The sequence below is a fragment of the Elephantulus edwardii genome, unplaced genomic scaffold (genome assembly GCF_000299155.1).
Source record: "Elephantulus edwardii isolate Elephantulus edwardi_28Jun2011 unplaced genomic scaffold, EleEdw1.0 scaffold00124, whole genome shotgun sequence".
Classification (NCBI taxonomy): domain Eukaryota; kingdom Metazoa; phylum Chordata; class Mammalia; order Macroscelidea; family Macroscelididae; genus Elephantulus; species Elephantulus edwardii.
Genome location: NW_006399874.1, coordinates 5214291 through 5230163, shown reverse-complemented (window position 1 = coordinate 5230163; position 15873 = coordinate 5214291). Strand labels below are relative to the sequence as shown.

The following is a 15873-nucleotide window of genomic DNA, read 5'->3' as shown; positions in this document are numbered from 1 at the left end:
GATCGTATCTAATTTTTAAAAATTCTTCTGTGTCAGCCAATTCTTTTTGGTATAGTGACTCCATGTAGTCCTTCCATCTTCTTTTTATGCTTGCTGGGTCTTTCAATATTTTGGCAATCAGTATCTTTAAGAACTGGAACTCAGGGATTGATTTTGTTCTTTAGTTCCTTCAGCATAAGAAATGCTTAGCCACTTTGTTCCTTTTAATTTTTCAACTCCAGCTCTTTACATAGTTAATCATAATACTTTGCTTTACTTACCTACCTGCCCTTTGAAATTTTCCATTCAGCTTCTTAACTTCTTGATTGCTTTCCTTTGTTGTGGCTTCTCTGTGTTGCAATACAATACTCAGAGGCTCTTCTGACATCCATGACTTATAAAAATTGCTATTTAAAAGCAATATATGATTAGGTACTATTGTCGTGACAGGAGTCCAGAATGAAGGCTGCATGGTAGAGTGGACTTGGGGGGGGGAAGGGATTGTATAACAATGAAATACTTTTACTTTTCAAAGAGAAGAGCCAGTTGGGGGGAGAGGGTGGGCAGGGAGAAAAGTGCAGCAATTAATGGATGGAAACCCTAAGTCTCTGTAAACTTTCATTAAAATTAATTATAAAAAGATAAGATAAAAAAATTTAATTTTTTGAAATGCTTCTTTCACACTACATTTCCAATTAGACACGGAATATTGTTTGCTCTTGTGTTTTAAGTATATTAAAGAATACTCATTAACTTATTAAAATGCAAGAATTATTTTTAAAGAGCAAATATAACAATTATACGAAATAGTGAATTGAATGAACAATAAATCTGTGTCCTTTTGTAATTTGAAAAAAAACATTATTTTTAAATATTTATTTTTGTCTTATATTCATGTTAACGTCTGTTTACTCAGAGCTTATTACCAGACATTTTTATTTTTCACTTTATTGACTGTACATTCCTCACTTCTTATAACCTTTTGAAACAAGTAACATCTCTTTTTAACATTATTTGTGAATATAATACTTGAAAATAATTTAAAGTTAACAATAGCTCATTCTTCCCAACTTCAGAAATGTACATTTTTAATTTAACTAGTAATTATTTCATAATTCTAAATATGTTTGTACTTCAATTCTGTGATATTTTTGATCAGTTGTCATTAGATAGTAAGTCTAATATTTTCTTTGTTATTAGAAAATATTTCCCTTTTTAAAAAATGCTCAGTCATAATGAACACATATTTTTTTAAAAAGTGAGCTAGGGGAGGGGGAAGGGGAAGAGAGGGGTAAAAATGTGCAGCAATGAATGAAAAGATAACTTTTCTGTAAACTTTCATTAAAATCACAATTAAAAAAATAAAAATATTTTCCTCTTAATTCATTCATCTAGTGTCTCATTTCTACATATTTAGTTATAATATAGAGCTCTGGTAGTGTAATCAGTAGGCAAGTGCACTGCTAACACAAAGGTCACATCTCTCTGATAGTTCCAATCCACTAGTGGACATAGGAAATGAATAGATGGACAATCACCTCTCCTAGGATTCGCAGCCTCAGCAATAATCAGATATGAGTCTGTTTGATGACAGTGAGTCTGAGGGTCTTTTTGCTTTTACTTTATTTTATGTTGCTCCCATATTACATTGGTGTCACTAGATGTTGCACTTTTCTGACCAGCAGGAAAGTGCTGGATCACGGAATGAACTAGTCAAGACAGTTACTCTAGAAGTAAGGGGAGAGAGACAAATGGCAGAGTGTTTTCTTGACCTATAATTCTCATAGCTTTTATTTGAGAAGTTTTACAAGTGCACAAGTATGCTGACTGGAATCACAAGATAAAATGTTGCTTATTGTTGTTCTTATTTGCTGACTGGCTCTTCTGTTTTACAAGACCACGTCAATATCAGAAGGCAAAGTCGGTGGAAGAATTAAGAGTTTACAAGTTATGTACACATTCATGAAACAGAGCATCCTTTTGCCCTGATTATTTTCTTTAGGTTAAAATCTAGGCAGCTCCTGCTTTGGTTGGCTTAACCCCTAAAGAATTATAATATTATGATTACATAAACATTCTATGTTTTTTACTAACATATCATTCAAATATTATTTCCTTAAAAAGTCTTTTTATTAGTTAATAATTATCTCCCCCTCCCCCTTGCATTTCCATCACTCACATTGTTAATTTTTTGAAATAGTCTATGGTATCATGCACTCTGTTACATCCTATCTACTCTCTTCTGGAAGTATATCATATTTCCTTTTGGGCTGGTTAATTTCTGTCTCTGCAGTTTAGCTATTATCTGTTTTATACTAGAAAATCATTTTTCTGTTTTCTAGCTTGACTAAACTAGCCAACTCACTACCACTGAGTAAAACTCATTGACTCATTGCTTACCCTGCAGTGGGTTTTCAGAGGCTGCACATCTCATAGGAAAAATTGTCTATCTTTCTCCCATAGAGGAGCTGGTGGATTCAAACTCCCTGCCATTAGGTGGGTAGCGTAACTTCTTACTGATTAGGCCACCAGATCTCCTCCTCCCAGCATAACTTCACTGTATCCTGAAGGCTCTATTTTTTTCCCTTGAAATGTTTTAAAGAAATTTAAATAGGAATGAAACTTAGAGTTTATAGCGTGCAAACTTTCTAAGCTAATATGTGACTTGGATTACTCTCACACAGTATTTATCCTTTGTTAGAGTATACATCAGTAGTGAATTCTTGAAAAAAAAATATACATTTGTCTTCCCCATCAAACTTTGATTTTCTTTAGCGGATGATTGTTGTTGTTGTAGTAGTTGTTATGAGTAGTATTAAGTCATCTGCAACCCATAGCGATGCTATGTACAGCAGCTCTGAGGCCTGCACTATCCTGAGCCAGTCTTACTAATTCTAACATACCAACTCCCATTGCCCCCATCACTGTATCAGTCCATCTCATTGGGAGTCTTCCTCTCCTGTGCTGTCCTCCACCCTTCCGAGCATGAAATCTTTCTCCATGGATTGGTCACCCCCTGTATAATTTTGTATCCTCAACATTTTGGACAAAATGTTAAATAACATCTTTGAATCTAGAAAATTATTTTAATTACAACAGAAATATCTCTATAGAGAAAACAATAACAGATATAAATTGTTTAGCTGAACAAATGATTATATGTATTCAAGATGACATTGCTTAATTATGTATTTCCCAGGGCATGATTTGACCTATTATAGTCAAAAGTTGTGACCAGGATTCTTTTGTTTTATGATGACACAAAGTAAATGAACTGTACATAGATGTATATGAATGTGTTTGAAAGTGCATGCATACACACACAGAAAATCAGGGACAACATTTTCTGTTTCCCTGTGTTTGTTTTTAATTACTTACTTCAAACATACTCACGTTTTATGAATTATTCAAAGAGAGAGCCTTCAAATAAACTCAGGGTAACAAAGTCCATAGAAATTAGCTCTACTAAGCTAATAGCCATGGCTTTTGGTGGATAGAATCTGTCAGTGGCTCTTGAGGAGAAAGATAGGTTGTTGTTGTCTGCTCCTTTGCATTTTTCAGTCTCAGAAACCACTGGAAGGTCTGCTATGAGCTGGTTCAAACTCAGCGGCAGCAAATTGAATTTTTTTAGGGCATGAAGGGCTTATTTTTAATTTTCATTTTTATTGAAGATTTTACTGCAGAACACATCAACCACACTTTGAAATGACCTTTTCTCAGAGAGTCACTAACTTTCAGAGCTTGTATTTAAAAATTTTTAAACCTCTGGTCATCTAGTCCGTTAGGAATTAGACTCCTAATACAAAGGCTATGCCTCTCTGGCAGTTTGAATCTACTGGGAGCTTCTTCAGAGAAAGGTGGGCATCTTCCTCCCACATAGCTTACAGAATCAGAAACCCAATGGAGGGTTAGTATGAGTTGTTTCTTACTTGATGACAATTAAATTTTGAAAAATTTATAATACTTAGTGCTTTATAGGAAATCTAGTGGCCTAGTGGAAAAAACCTTTACTGCAGTCCCAAAGGCACACAGTTGAAATCTACCAGGTGCTTTGTGTTGGGAAAGGATAGGCAGTCTCCTCCTGTGTGATTTATTGCCTCTGAAAACTCACTGTAAGATCAGTTGTGAGTCACTTCTAACCTGACAGTACACAACAACAGCTGGTGACTTAGATGTAAGGAGTTGCACTGCCAGCCCAAAGGCATACAGTTTGAGTCTACCAGCTGCACCACAGGAGAAAGATGGACAGTCTCCTTCCATGCTATTAACTGCCTCTGAAAAACCCACTGAAGGATCAGCTATGAGTCAGTTCTGACTCTACAATACACAACAACAACAACAACAACCATGATTTATAGTTATTTATTGACTATATTTACTTTTCTTTTTTTCTTTTTATTTTATAGGAATCCTAAAACCAAAACAGTCTAGCAGAAACAGAACCATGACTCTACAATACATTGCATTTCTTTGGACAGTAGTCACCTTGCTTCATCAAAATTCCATATTAGCTGGAGATGGCGAGATAAGATCAAGTAAGAAATACCAGCATGGTACCTTTGTGTTGTCAATGACTGTATTCTGAAAAGAAATGGGAGGAGTCCAAGCAATTACTTAACATTATTATTCTGTTTAATGCTAAAATAAATGCATTGTTATGTTATGAATTGACTAAGAAAAAGAGTTTCCTTCAGAAATAATTTTGAGGACTCTCTGGTAAAACTTTATCTTATTAACCCATCAATTTAAAAATAAACAGTGTAATACTTAGCCCCTCCATGTTTAGATTAATCACTTTATGTGTATTGCCTTTGAGTCCAAATCTCAGATTCTTTAACGATATGGAGATGGAGAAGCCCTCATTGTACCATAGTCAAAGCATTCAGCTACTAATCAAAAAGTTGATGGTTCAAACCCACCATCAGCTTTATAGGAGAAGAATGAGGCATTTTTAGAAACATTTAGCAGCCTATAAATCTTTATCTCATGAAGTTGCTACTGTGAGTTGACATCAACTTGGTAGCAATATTTGTCTCTATGGATATAAAATTATAACACTAGCCTCATAGAGTAGTTATCAGAATTGAATAACATATTGCATAAAAATGGCTTAGCATAGTGGAATCTCAGTATGTGGGGACTATTTTCCTAATTGCCTGTAGGAAAGCCTGCATCAGAAATGGAAAGCTTTATTTATTGTAGTTCTGCTACCCAAAATTTCATTTTCAGACATTATACTGTTTAAAAAGCTTACTTATGTTTATGTTTTAAATTCATAAGCCTATATACTTTCTTATAAATTCATTGTGGTTTCTACTAAAAAAAATCAGATTATTCAATTCAACTTGATTGAACTTAAGATTTATTGAAAAGATAATATCTAATGTTTGCTTTACACTTTTATAGTTTATTCACCCCAATACTTTACAAGGATTAATATCTACAAAAAAGATAGAGTTTTCTCATTTTTTTTTTTGAAAGTGGAAAGAGAGTCACAAAATTTAACAAAGTTGCTAGGATGTGCCAGAGTCAGCCAGCTAATTAAAACTGTAACTATTATTTAAAACTATGCTTTTGGATCATAATTCCATTCCTTTTCTATGATACCATTAATTCCTTAAAGGGAGAAGTCTCTTGAAAGAAATGATTTTTATTTTGCTTTTGTTTTTCTAAATCTTAGATATAAATGGCAATACTTGCTTTTGTACCCATGCCCATGCTCTTGGCTAACCTCTGTGCTTTTCTACTTTGAGACAAGAAGAGGGTAAAAAATGGCAAAGAATTACCCTGTAAGGGTTTATAAACACAGAATCTAAAGGTAGGAAATGTGCAAATACTGTCAAGTTCAGCTAGAAGAGTCCTTAGTCAGAGAACTGGCAAAAGTTGAAGCTGGATTTGGAAAAGGACATGGTATCAGTCATATCATTACTGACGTCAGATGGACCCTGGCTGAAAGCAAAGAATACCATCAGAATATCTATTTGTGCTTTATTAACTATGCAAAGGCATTTGACTCATGGGTAATAACATAACAAATTATGGCTAACATTGAGAAGAGTGGGAATTCCGGAGCACTTAGTTATGCTCATATGAAACCTATATTTAAACCGAGACCCTATTATCTGAATAGAGCAAAGAAATACTTCATGGCTTAAAATCAGGAAATGTGTATATCCTTTCTCTATATCTATTCCTTTATATGCTGAGGAAATAATTTGAAAAGTTGTACTCTAAGAAGAAGACTATGGCATCAGGATTGAAAGAAAACTTATCAATTACCTTTAGTATGCAGATGACACAACTTTGCTTACTGAAAGCCAAGAAGACTCGAAGCAATTTCTGCAGAAGATCAATGACTGCAGCCTTCAATATCAATTACATTTCAGTGTAAAGGAAACAAAAATTCTCAACAATGGACTTCTGGGCAACATCATGATAGACGGAGAAAAGATTGAAACTGTTAATGAGTTTACCTTATTTAGATCCTTCATCAATAGACTTGGTACCAGCTACCAGAAGTTCAGAGGATGCATTTCACTGGGAAAATCTGTAGTCAGGAAATATCTCCAAATTATTGAGTAGCAATGATATTAATTTGAGGACTGAGATGCGTCTGATTCAGACCATGGTCTTTTCAATCACTTTCTAGGCTGCTGAGAGCTGGAAAATGAATAAGGATGACAGAAAAATTGATGCGTTTGAATTATGGTGTGGGATAAGAGTCCTAAATATCGCATTGACTGTCAAAAGAAAAGTATGTCTTAGAAAGTTCAGTAAGAATGCTCCTTGGAGACAAGAATGATGAAGCTTCATCTCACATACTCTGAGCATGTTGCTAGGAGAGGCTATTCCTTGGAGAAGGACACTATGGTTGGAAAATTTAAGGGATTGTGAAGAAGACAAAGACTGTCAACCAAGTGGATTGACACAATAACTGCTTCAATGGGCTGTAGTGTGTCAGAGATCATGTGAATGACACAGGATAAAACTGGTTTCATATCTATTTTCATAGGATCACTGAGTCTTACTCAACTTGATAGCAACTTACAACAACAACATTGACAACATCAGGTCCAGATAACCATAAGTCTATAGTATTTTCGAAGATTCTGATAAGCTGTAAAATAAAACTTTTTTGTTCTCTTTGTCCTCCTATGAAACATCAATAAAAATGAAGCTATGTTAATTTATACTGCCAATCAAAAGGGAAAATAAAAATGAACAAAAATCTGATTATATCTATTTTAAAAATGCCATATTTCAGTTCAACTTCAAAAACCACAGAAGACTAGCATTTCTGCCTCTGGATAGAATTGCACTTTTACTCTTCTTGCCCTGAGATTTGACAACAGTAACTGTAGTGGAGGCTGAAGGAGTTTTGTTCCTCAGACCATCTGGCAGTACCGCACCCCTTAAATATGGTCCTGTGAGAGTAATGCTATTATTGCACTTACATTTTTAAGCTAAATTTCCATTTTTACAATTAACTGTGTTTTAAAATAGTATTCATTCTTACATTTATAACAATTTTGTTCATTTTTATTGGTGACTGTGATGGGTGATTTACAGTAATAGCAAAATTGGAGTATTTTAAGCTCTATCATCTCAAATGTATAAGTTGTTGTTATTGTTATGTGCCATTGAGTTTCTTGTGTCTTATAGTGGCCCTATGCACAATGAACCCTGTCATAGCCTGCACCAATCTCACGGTCTCTGATACAACCACCCCTATTACTCTAGTCATTGATATCTTTAAGCTGTGGCACTGGAGAAGAGTAGTGAACATGCCATGGACTATCAAGTGAACAAACAGGTCTTTCCTTGAGAGGGTGAAAACAAGTTTCTCACTAGGGGCAAAGATTTTGGAGCTCAATGTCACCTACTTTGGGCATGTGACCAGGAGGGACCTGTCCTCAGAGAAGGACATCGTGTTTGGAAGGATGCAAAGACAGAACAAGAGAAGAAGACTGTAGATGAGATGGATTGACATGCAAATGTATAAGTAGGCCTGGACAAAGGAGGGGAAATGAAGGGGTAAGGGTAACAGATTGATTTACTTCTCTTCTAAAGGATGAAAAGTTACATGTAAGTGCCTAGTGGATGGCAAATGTTGGTAGCTCTAACCCACTAACAGCTTTGTAGGAGATAGATAAGATGATAGATGAGGCCATCTGCTCCGCTAAAGATTTACAGCACAGGAAATGTTATGGGACAGTTACGCCACATTTTATGGAGTATCTATGTATTGGATCCACTCACTGGAAGTGGGCTGGGTTTTTTGTTGTTGTTAAGGAAATAGAAAGAATACTAATTGACAATAAAGGCAGGAGTAGCTATTTCTTCTTTGTAATTTGTTATACTTCAGAGAGTTGGACAATAACTAAGGATGATAGAAGAAGAATAGATGCCTTCCAGTTGTGGTGCTGGATAAAAGTCCATATACTATGGACTGCCAAGAAAACAAATAAGTCTGTCTTGGAGAAGGTTGAGACAAAGAGTCTCATTGGAGGCTAGGATTTTGAAGCTCTGTCTCACTTATTTTGGGCATGTGGCCAGGAGAGATCAGTCCTTGGAGAAGGACATCATGCGTAGGAGAGAAAGACCACAGATGAGATGGATTGATACAGTGACTCGGGCAATGGAGGTGGGTGTATTAGAGTTAGTGAGACTGACTCAGGACAGGGAAGAGTTCAGAGCTGCTGTACATAGTGTTGTTATACATCATAGCCGACTCAGTAGTGCATAAAAACAATAACATATTATGACAGATTTGGAAGCAGGAGTGACATCCACTTACTAAATAACATACCTCCAGAAACTCTATGAACTTTAATAAATGTCTATAGTTGTAGAGGGGCTTCAGGCCTTTTATTTATAGGGTCACTATTAGTCATGCTCATCTTGAAGGCCATCAATAACAACAACAGCATCCTGCAGTATAATCCAAATTACTGGAATTATTCAAACAAACCAGGTTTTCTTTTTCTCTTTTTTTCTACTTCTGTCTTGGTTTATATCTATTGTCTTGGTGTTCAATTTGAGCAGAATATTCTCTTGTTCACCGGTTTGTTTTTTCTCCTACAAGAGCTTTTCTACACAGCCTTCACGGACTTTCCCCAGTTAAATGGAATATCTCTTTCTAAGTGTTCTTTGATATTTTGTACTTTTCCTAGTCTGCCAGTGTCTGTCATCTTCTACTCAGAGATACTTAACATATTTTTTAAATCTTTGAACCCACTATCTAATCACCCTGTTAGCCAGAACAGGTTTTAGCCTATGTTGTCTGAAAATGAATTAGTGTTAGAGACCTGCTATGGGGACTTTAGACAAGAGAATGTTCTTCCCCTCCCCTTTCTCATAACTGGTCTTAACTTGTTCAAGTATAACTTGCAGTAGATGTAGACTGTCTCCTAAAACAACTCTAAGATGTACTGACTTTGTGTTATTTCCTATGTCTTGAACTAAAGATCTTTTGTCAATATGGAAAAAAACCCCACAAGCTCAGTGAACTCAGGCTGATGTTTTAATTGCTTTACTAACTCTGAAGATGAGAGATCAGCCTTTCAGATTCTCATCTTGGATATAGTAAAAGAATGAATGCTTTAGTCATTTTATTTTGTTTCATTATCATCAGTCATGTAAAAATAATGAATTTATTGTTAATTTAATATCATGAAATTGGCATAAATGTTTTTATTTGTTTCTACTTGTTCACTAGTTTACATTTTTTTGGTAAATATTCCAGACTATTTTTAACTAAGCATTATTTCTTTGATAATATTCCTGTTGGTATAAAAGCATAGAATCATGCATTTAAGACCTCCTACTTTTTGTTTTATCTATAATAAACATTTTCTACCTTCTCTCCCCCTTTAATTGTAGGTTGCCGTACTGCTCCAACAGATTTAGTTTTCATTTTGGATGGCTCTTATAGTGTTGGTCCAGAAAACTTTGAAATTGTGAAGAAGTGGCTTGTGAATATCACAAAGAATTTTAACATTGGGCCAAAGTTTATTCAGGTTGGTGTGGTCCAGTATAGTGACTACCCTGTACTTGAAATTCCTCTTGGAAGCTATGACTCTGGAGAGAATTTAATAGCAACTATGGAATCCATAAATTATTTGGGAGGAAACACAAGGACTGGAAAGGCCATTCAATTTGCACTTGATTACCTTTTTGCCAAATCTTCAAGATTTCTGACCAAGATAGCGGTGGTATTGACAGATGGCAAATCTCAAGATGAAGTCAAAGATGCAGCAGAAGCAGCCAGAGACAGTATGATAACCTTATTTGCCATAGGTGTTGGTTCAGAAACAGAAGATGCAGAACTTAGAGCTATTGCTAACAAACCCTCATCTACGTATGTGTTTTATGTGGAAGACTACATAGCAATCTCCAAAATAAGGGAGGTGATGAAACAGAAACTTTGTGAAGGTAAGTCAATAAAATTCTTAAATAATTATTATTATTTTTGCATTTAATGTAATTGGTTTATTCACACCAGTATGCATGACTGTTATTTAATGTGAAATTAATTTCAGAATTGAGGTTAGGAAAATTTGTGGGAGTTATTCTATTTAAATCTTGTTTTTACAAACAATTACTTTCTTATAAAATCTATAGGTGGAAGATATAGTATTGTGTTACATTGTGTCACTTCATTTCAATGGTATGTTTACCATGGAGACATAAGGAGAAATAGCTCCTCAGATAGGAGGAGAAACAGCTACAAAGATCCATTAATAATTGGAACGTGGAAAGTACTAACTATAAATTTAGGAAAAATGCAAGTTGTAGAAAGATAAATGGGACACAAAAGGATTGATATTATAGGTATTAGTAAACTGAGATAATTTGGCATTGACCACTTAGAATCAGAGAATCATATAATCTACCATGCTGGGGATTAAAAAAATAAAAAAGGATCAATGGTACTGCAATCAAGGTAAAAAAGACTATTTCAAGATCTATACTAAAATATAATGGCATGGATGATAGGATACATTCATGCATATAAAAGGAAAACCTGTTAATATAACTATTATTCAAATGTACACATCAAAAACTAAAGCCAAAGATGAGGAAATTCAGGATTTCTGCCTACTTTTACAGTCTGAAATTGAATGAACTTGCAGTAAAGATACACTAATAATAATTGGCATCTGGAAAGTAAAAGTTGGAAACGAAGGAGGACAAGTAGTCAGAAATTATAGACTTGAGATAGAAATGAGAATGGAGATAGAATAATTGAATTGTATACAACTATTTATTCACGCAAATACCGTTTCTAAAAAAATACACAAACACAGACTATACACATGGGTGTAATTTGAGAGACTGCACAGGAATCAGATTTACTACGTCTTTGGAAAGAACCATTGGAGAAGCTCAAACAAGGCTGATATCTCACTGTGGAACAGACCATCAATTACTCATAAGTATGTTCAAATTGAAGCAGAGGTAAATTAAAACAAGTCCACAAGAACCAAACAACCCTGAGTATACCCAACTTGAATTTAAAAAATATCTTAAGAATATGTATGAAGCACTGAATACTAATGATTGAAGACTAGATAAACTGTAGGATGACATCAAAGACATCATTCATGAAGAAAGTGAAAGATCATTACAAAGAGACAGCAGAAATGAAAGATAATAATAGATGTCAGAGGAGTCTCTGAAAATCATACTAGAACATTGAGAAGCAAGAGAGCGAGAGAGAGAATGCTGAAGTAAAAGCAATGAACAAAAGATTCTAAAGGGCAGCTCAAGAAGATAAAGTAAAATATTATAATGAAATGGAAAAATAGAACAAAATATTATCATTAAAAGAACAGGAGTCAGAATATAAAAAGGGAAGAAATTACTTGGCATCTCTCAATCTTCACATTGCATCACTGAAGAATACTATGGACAATATCTTGAATGATGTAGAAAACACCAAAAGAAGATGGAAAGACTACACAGGGTCATTGTACTGAGAAGAATTGTCTGACTTGAACCATTTCAGGAAATAACATGTGAATAAGAACCAATGGTGTCCACACCCAGGATTAGCCACATTGACTTTGTGGATTTATTCAGGCTACAGCAAACAATTAACACCCAATTTACTCTCTTTTCTAGTGAACATGGTACATACTCCAGAATTGATCATATATTAGGACACAAAGCAAGCCTCAACAAATTAAAAAAAAAAAAAAAAAGAAATTCAAAGTACCTTTTTAGACCACAATGACAAAAGCTAGAAATTAGTGACAAGAGGATAAAGGATAAAAAAACACCTTCATGCAAGCTAAATAACATCCTGTTAGAAGTAACTGGAGGCCTGAACCATCATATCAGAGGTTAGTTGGAGGAGGGGAGAAAGGGTACTGGTGGACTGAGGTGAGGGGAGTGAGGGAGGTGCTGGTAGGGCACAACAGAAGGATGGGGCTACAACACACACATGCTGAGGAGGGAGAATCAACATCAAATCTATCTGTTAGTTTTGAAATGAAGTGTCTTTAATCTGCTCCTTTGGATAAAAAGCTTGTCTCTCAGATACTATACTGAACTTGTCCATCCAAATTAGAAAAGACTAGGACGAAAGGTTGCCCATCAACTTCTGAAATAACAAACTTTGAAATCCCTATGAAAAAATGAACACAGGTAACACAGTAGTGGAAAACTCTCATAGTGGAAAGCACAAATGAAGAGCAACAGTTGTAAACAGACATTGGTAATTGAAATGTGGGGTGTGAGAAGTATGAATGTAGGCAAATTGGATATTGTTGAAGAAGAAATGGAATAAATAAATTGACACCCTAGGCAATCATGATCTGAGATGAATTAACATGGGCGATTTTGAATCAGATAATCATATGATCTGTTACTCTGGGAAAGAAAAAGTGAGGAAAAATGAGGTCACATTCATAGTAAAAAAGAATTTCTAGCTCTATCATGAAGTATCAAAGTTCTTAGGGTTTCCAGAGGCATATTGTTTAGTTGTAGAGCGAATTCAAGCCTTTTGTTCATAGGATCGCTAAGAGTTGTACTTGACTTGAAGGCAATCAACAAAAACAACAACAATATTGTGAAATATAATGTGAGTGTCAGGATAATAGCCATACACATGCAAGGAAGGAAGACCTGTTATACCACTATCATTCAAATATATGCATCAACAACTAGAACCAAAGAGGAAGAAATAGAAGTTTTCCACCAGCTTTTGCAGTTCTGAAATAAATTGAACATGCAACCTAGATTCATTAATAATTGTGGACTAGAATGCAAAAGTTGGTAACATTGCAAATACCTTTTATATACAATACATAGGGTTATTGAATATATGGACCTCATCTGATGAACTACATAGGAATCAGATTGATTACATCTGTGGAAAGAATCATTTGGAAAGATCAAAGAGCTGTGAAAACTAGGCTAGATGCTGACTGTATAAGAGACCATCAACTACTCATGTGCAAGTTCACACTGAAGCAAAAGAAAATTCTTAAGAACCAAAATTTGACCTTGAATCTATATCACTTGAATTTAAAGGCCATCTCAAGAATAAGATTGAGGCCTTGAACACTAATGAAAAAAGACTAAATGAGCTGTGGGATGGTATCAAGAATATAATCCATGGAGAATGTAAAAAGTTATTACAAAGACAGAGGAGAAAGAAAAGACTGATATGGATGTCAGAAGAGACTCTGAATATTGCACTAGAATGCTGAGAAGCCAAAGCAAAGGGTAGAAATCAGGAAGTTAAGGAGCTGAGCAGAAGATTTGAAAGGGAAGCTCAGGAATACAAAGTATTATAATGAAATATGCAAAGAGCTGGAGTCAGAAAACCAAATGAGATGAACTCACTCGGCATTTCTTGTGATGAAGAAACTGAAGAATAAATTCAAGCCTCAAGTTTCAATACTTAAAGATGCTATGGGAAGAGTATTGAAAGATCCAGAATGCATCAAAAGACGATGGAAAGAGTACACAGTCACAAAAAAAATAATTGGCTAACAGAAAAGAATTTCATGAAACAGCATATGATCAATAGGCAACGGTGAGGAAATAAAGCTGCTCTGAAGGAATTGGTAGAAAAATAAGGCCCCAGAAATTGATGGAATACTAACTGACATATTTTAACAAACAGATGCAGCCCTGGACTTGCTCAGCAGGTTGTACCAAGAAATCTGGAGGACAACTACCTGGTTAACTGACTGGAGGATAGCCATATTTATTCCCAGAGGATAGCCATATTTATTTCCCCCGAAAGTGATCTAATAGAGTATATAAATTTTCAAACAATTTCATTAATATTACATACAAGCAAAATCTTGCTGAAGATTATTAATAAATGACTGGAACTCTCAGAGAACTTGACAGAGTTTATCAGAAATACAAGGTGGGTTTAGGAAAGGCTGTGGCTCTAGGAATATCCTTGCCAATATTATATGGATCTTGGCTGAAAGCAAGAGGTACCAGAAAACACTATTGTGTTTTATTGGCTATGCGAAGACATTTGACTGTGTGAATCACAATAAATTATGGGTAATGTTGAAAAGAATGGGAATCCCAGAACACTTGATTGTGCTCATGCAAAAACTATACTTGAACCAGGAGGCAATCATCAGAACATAATAAGGAAACACTGCATGGTTCAAAATCAAGAAAGGAGTGCATCTGGGATGTGTCTTTTCTCTATACCTTTTCAATCTATATGCAAAACAGATCATTCAGGAAGCTGGACTATGTGGAGATGAATGTGGCATCAGGATTGGAGGATGACTCAACAACCATCGGAGTTATGGAGATGACACAACTTTACTTGCTGAAACTGAGGAAGACCTGAAACACTTGCTGCAGAAGGTGAAGAAATGTAGTCTTCAATATGGATTAAATCTCAACATCAAGAAAATAAAGATTCTCAACATTGGGTCGATTGGTAATATCATGATAGATAAAGAAGAATTAGAGATTGTTAGCAATTCCATCTTGTTCAGATCCTTGTTAGCAATTCCATCTTGTTCAGATCCGTAATTCACAGGCTTGACACCAGCAGTCAGGAAATAAAGAGACAGACAAGTTTCACTGGGAAAGTTGGCTGTCAGGGACCTCTACAGAGTGCTGAAGAACCACAATGTCAATCTAGAGACAAATGCGCACCTGACTCAGGCCATGGTCTTCACAGTTACTTGCTATGCATTAGAGAACTGAGCAATGACTAAGGATGACCAAAGAATTGATGTTTGAGTTGTTGGTGCTGGAGAAGAGTATTGAACATACCACAGACTACCAAGTGACCAAACTAATCTGTCCTGCAGAGAGTGAAATCAGGTTTCTCCTTGGATGCAAGGATTTTTAAACTCTGTCTCACTTACTTTTGGGCAGGAGAGACCAGTATTTGGAGAAGGACATCCTGCTTGAAAGGGTGGAAGGTCAGTGCAGGAAAGGAAGACCATGAGATAGATTGACATAGTGAATGGTATAACAGGGATAGGCATGTTGTAGACAGTGTGTTTGGCTCAGGATAAGACATGGTTTAGATCTACTGTTCACAAGGTCCTTATATGTTGTAGTTGAATCAATAAAACATAACAAAAAACCAGAAAGTATGCTATTTATTTATTGTTAAGTCCTGTCGAGTCATGGACAACTCATAGCATCCCTATGAATGAAAGACTTGAACACTTATATAACTTTCATTGTTTCTGCAAGTTAATAGAGTTTCCAGAGGCAAGCTATTTCGGAAGTGGATGCCACTCCTGCTTCCAATCCTGTTTTAATCAGGAAGCTCCACCAAACACTGTCCACCATGGGTAACCATTACCACATTTGAAACATCAGTGTCACAGTGTTTAGCATCACAGCAACCACAAGGTACCTTTGCACATTAAATGGAAAGACCAG

General features: G+C 35.4%; 1 protein-coding gene across 1 annotated transcript in view; it reads left to right on the top strand.

Moving 5' to 3' along the window:
* The first annotated feature begins 1102 nt into the window (after window positions 1–1102).
* Window positions 1103–15873, top strand: part of COL21A1 (collagen, type XXI, alpha 1) — a 196036-nt gene continuing 181265 nt past the window's right edge. The window contains exons 1-3 of the mRNA XM_006893157.1: window positions 1103–1151; window positions 4386–4514; window positions 9862–10413. Coding sequence (XP_006893219.1) covers window positions 1103–1151; window positions 4386–4514; window positions 9862–10413 — 730 coding nt within the window. The remainder of the gene's footprint in view (window positions 1152–4385; window positions 4515–9861; window positions 10414–15873) is intronic.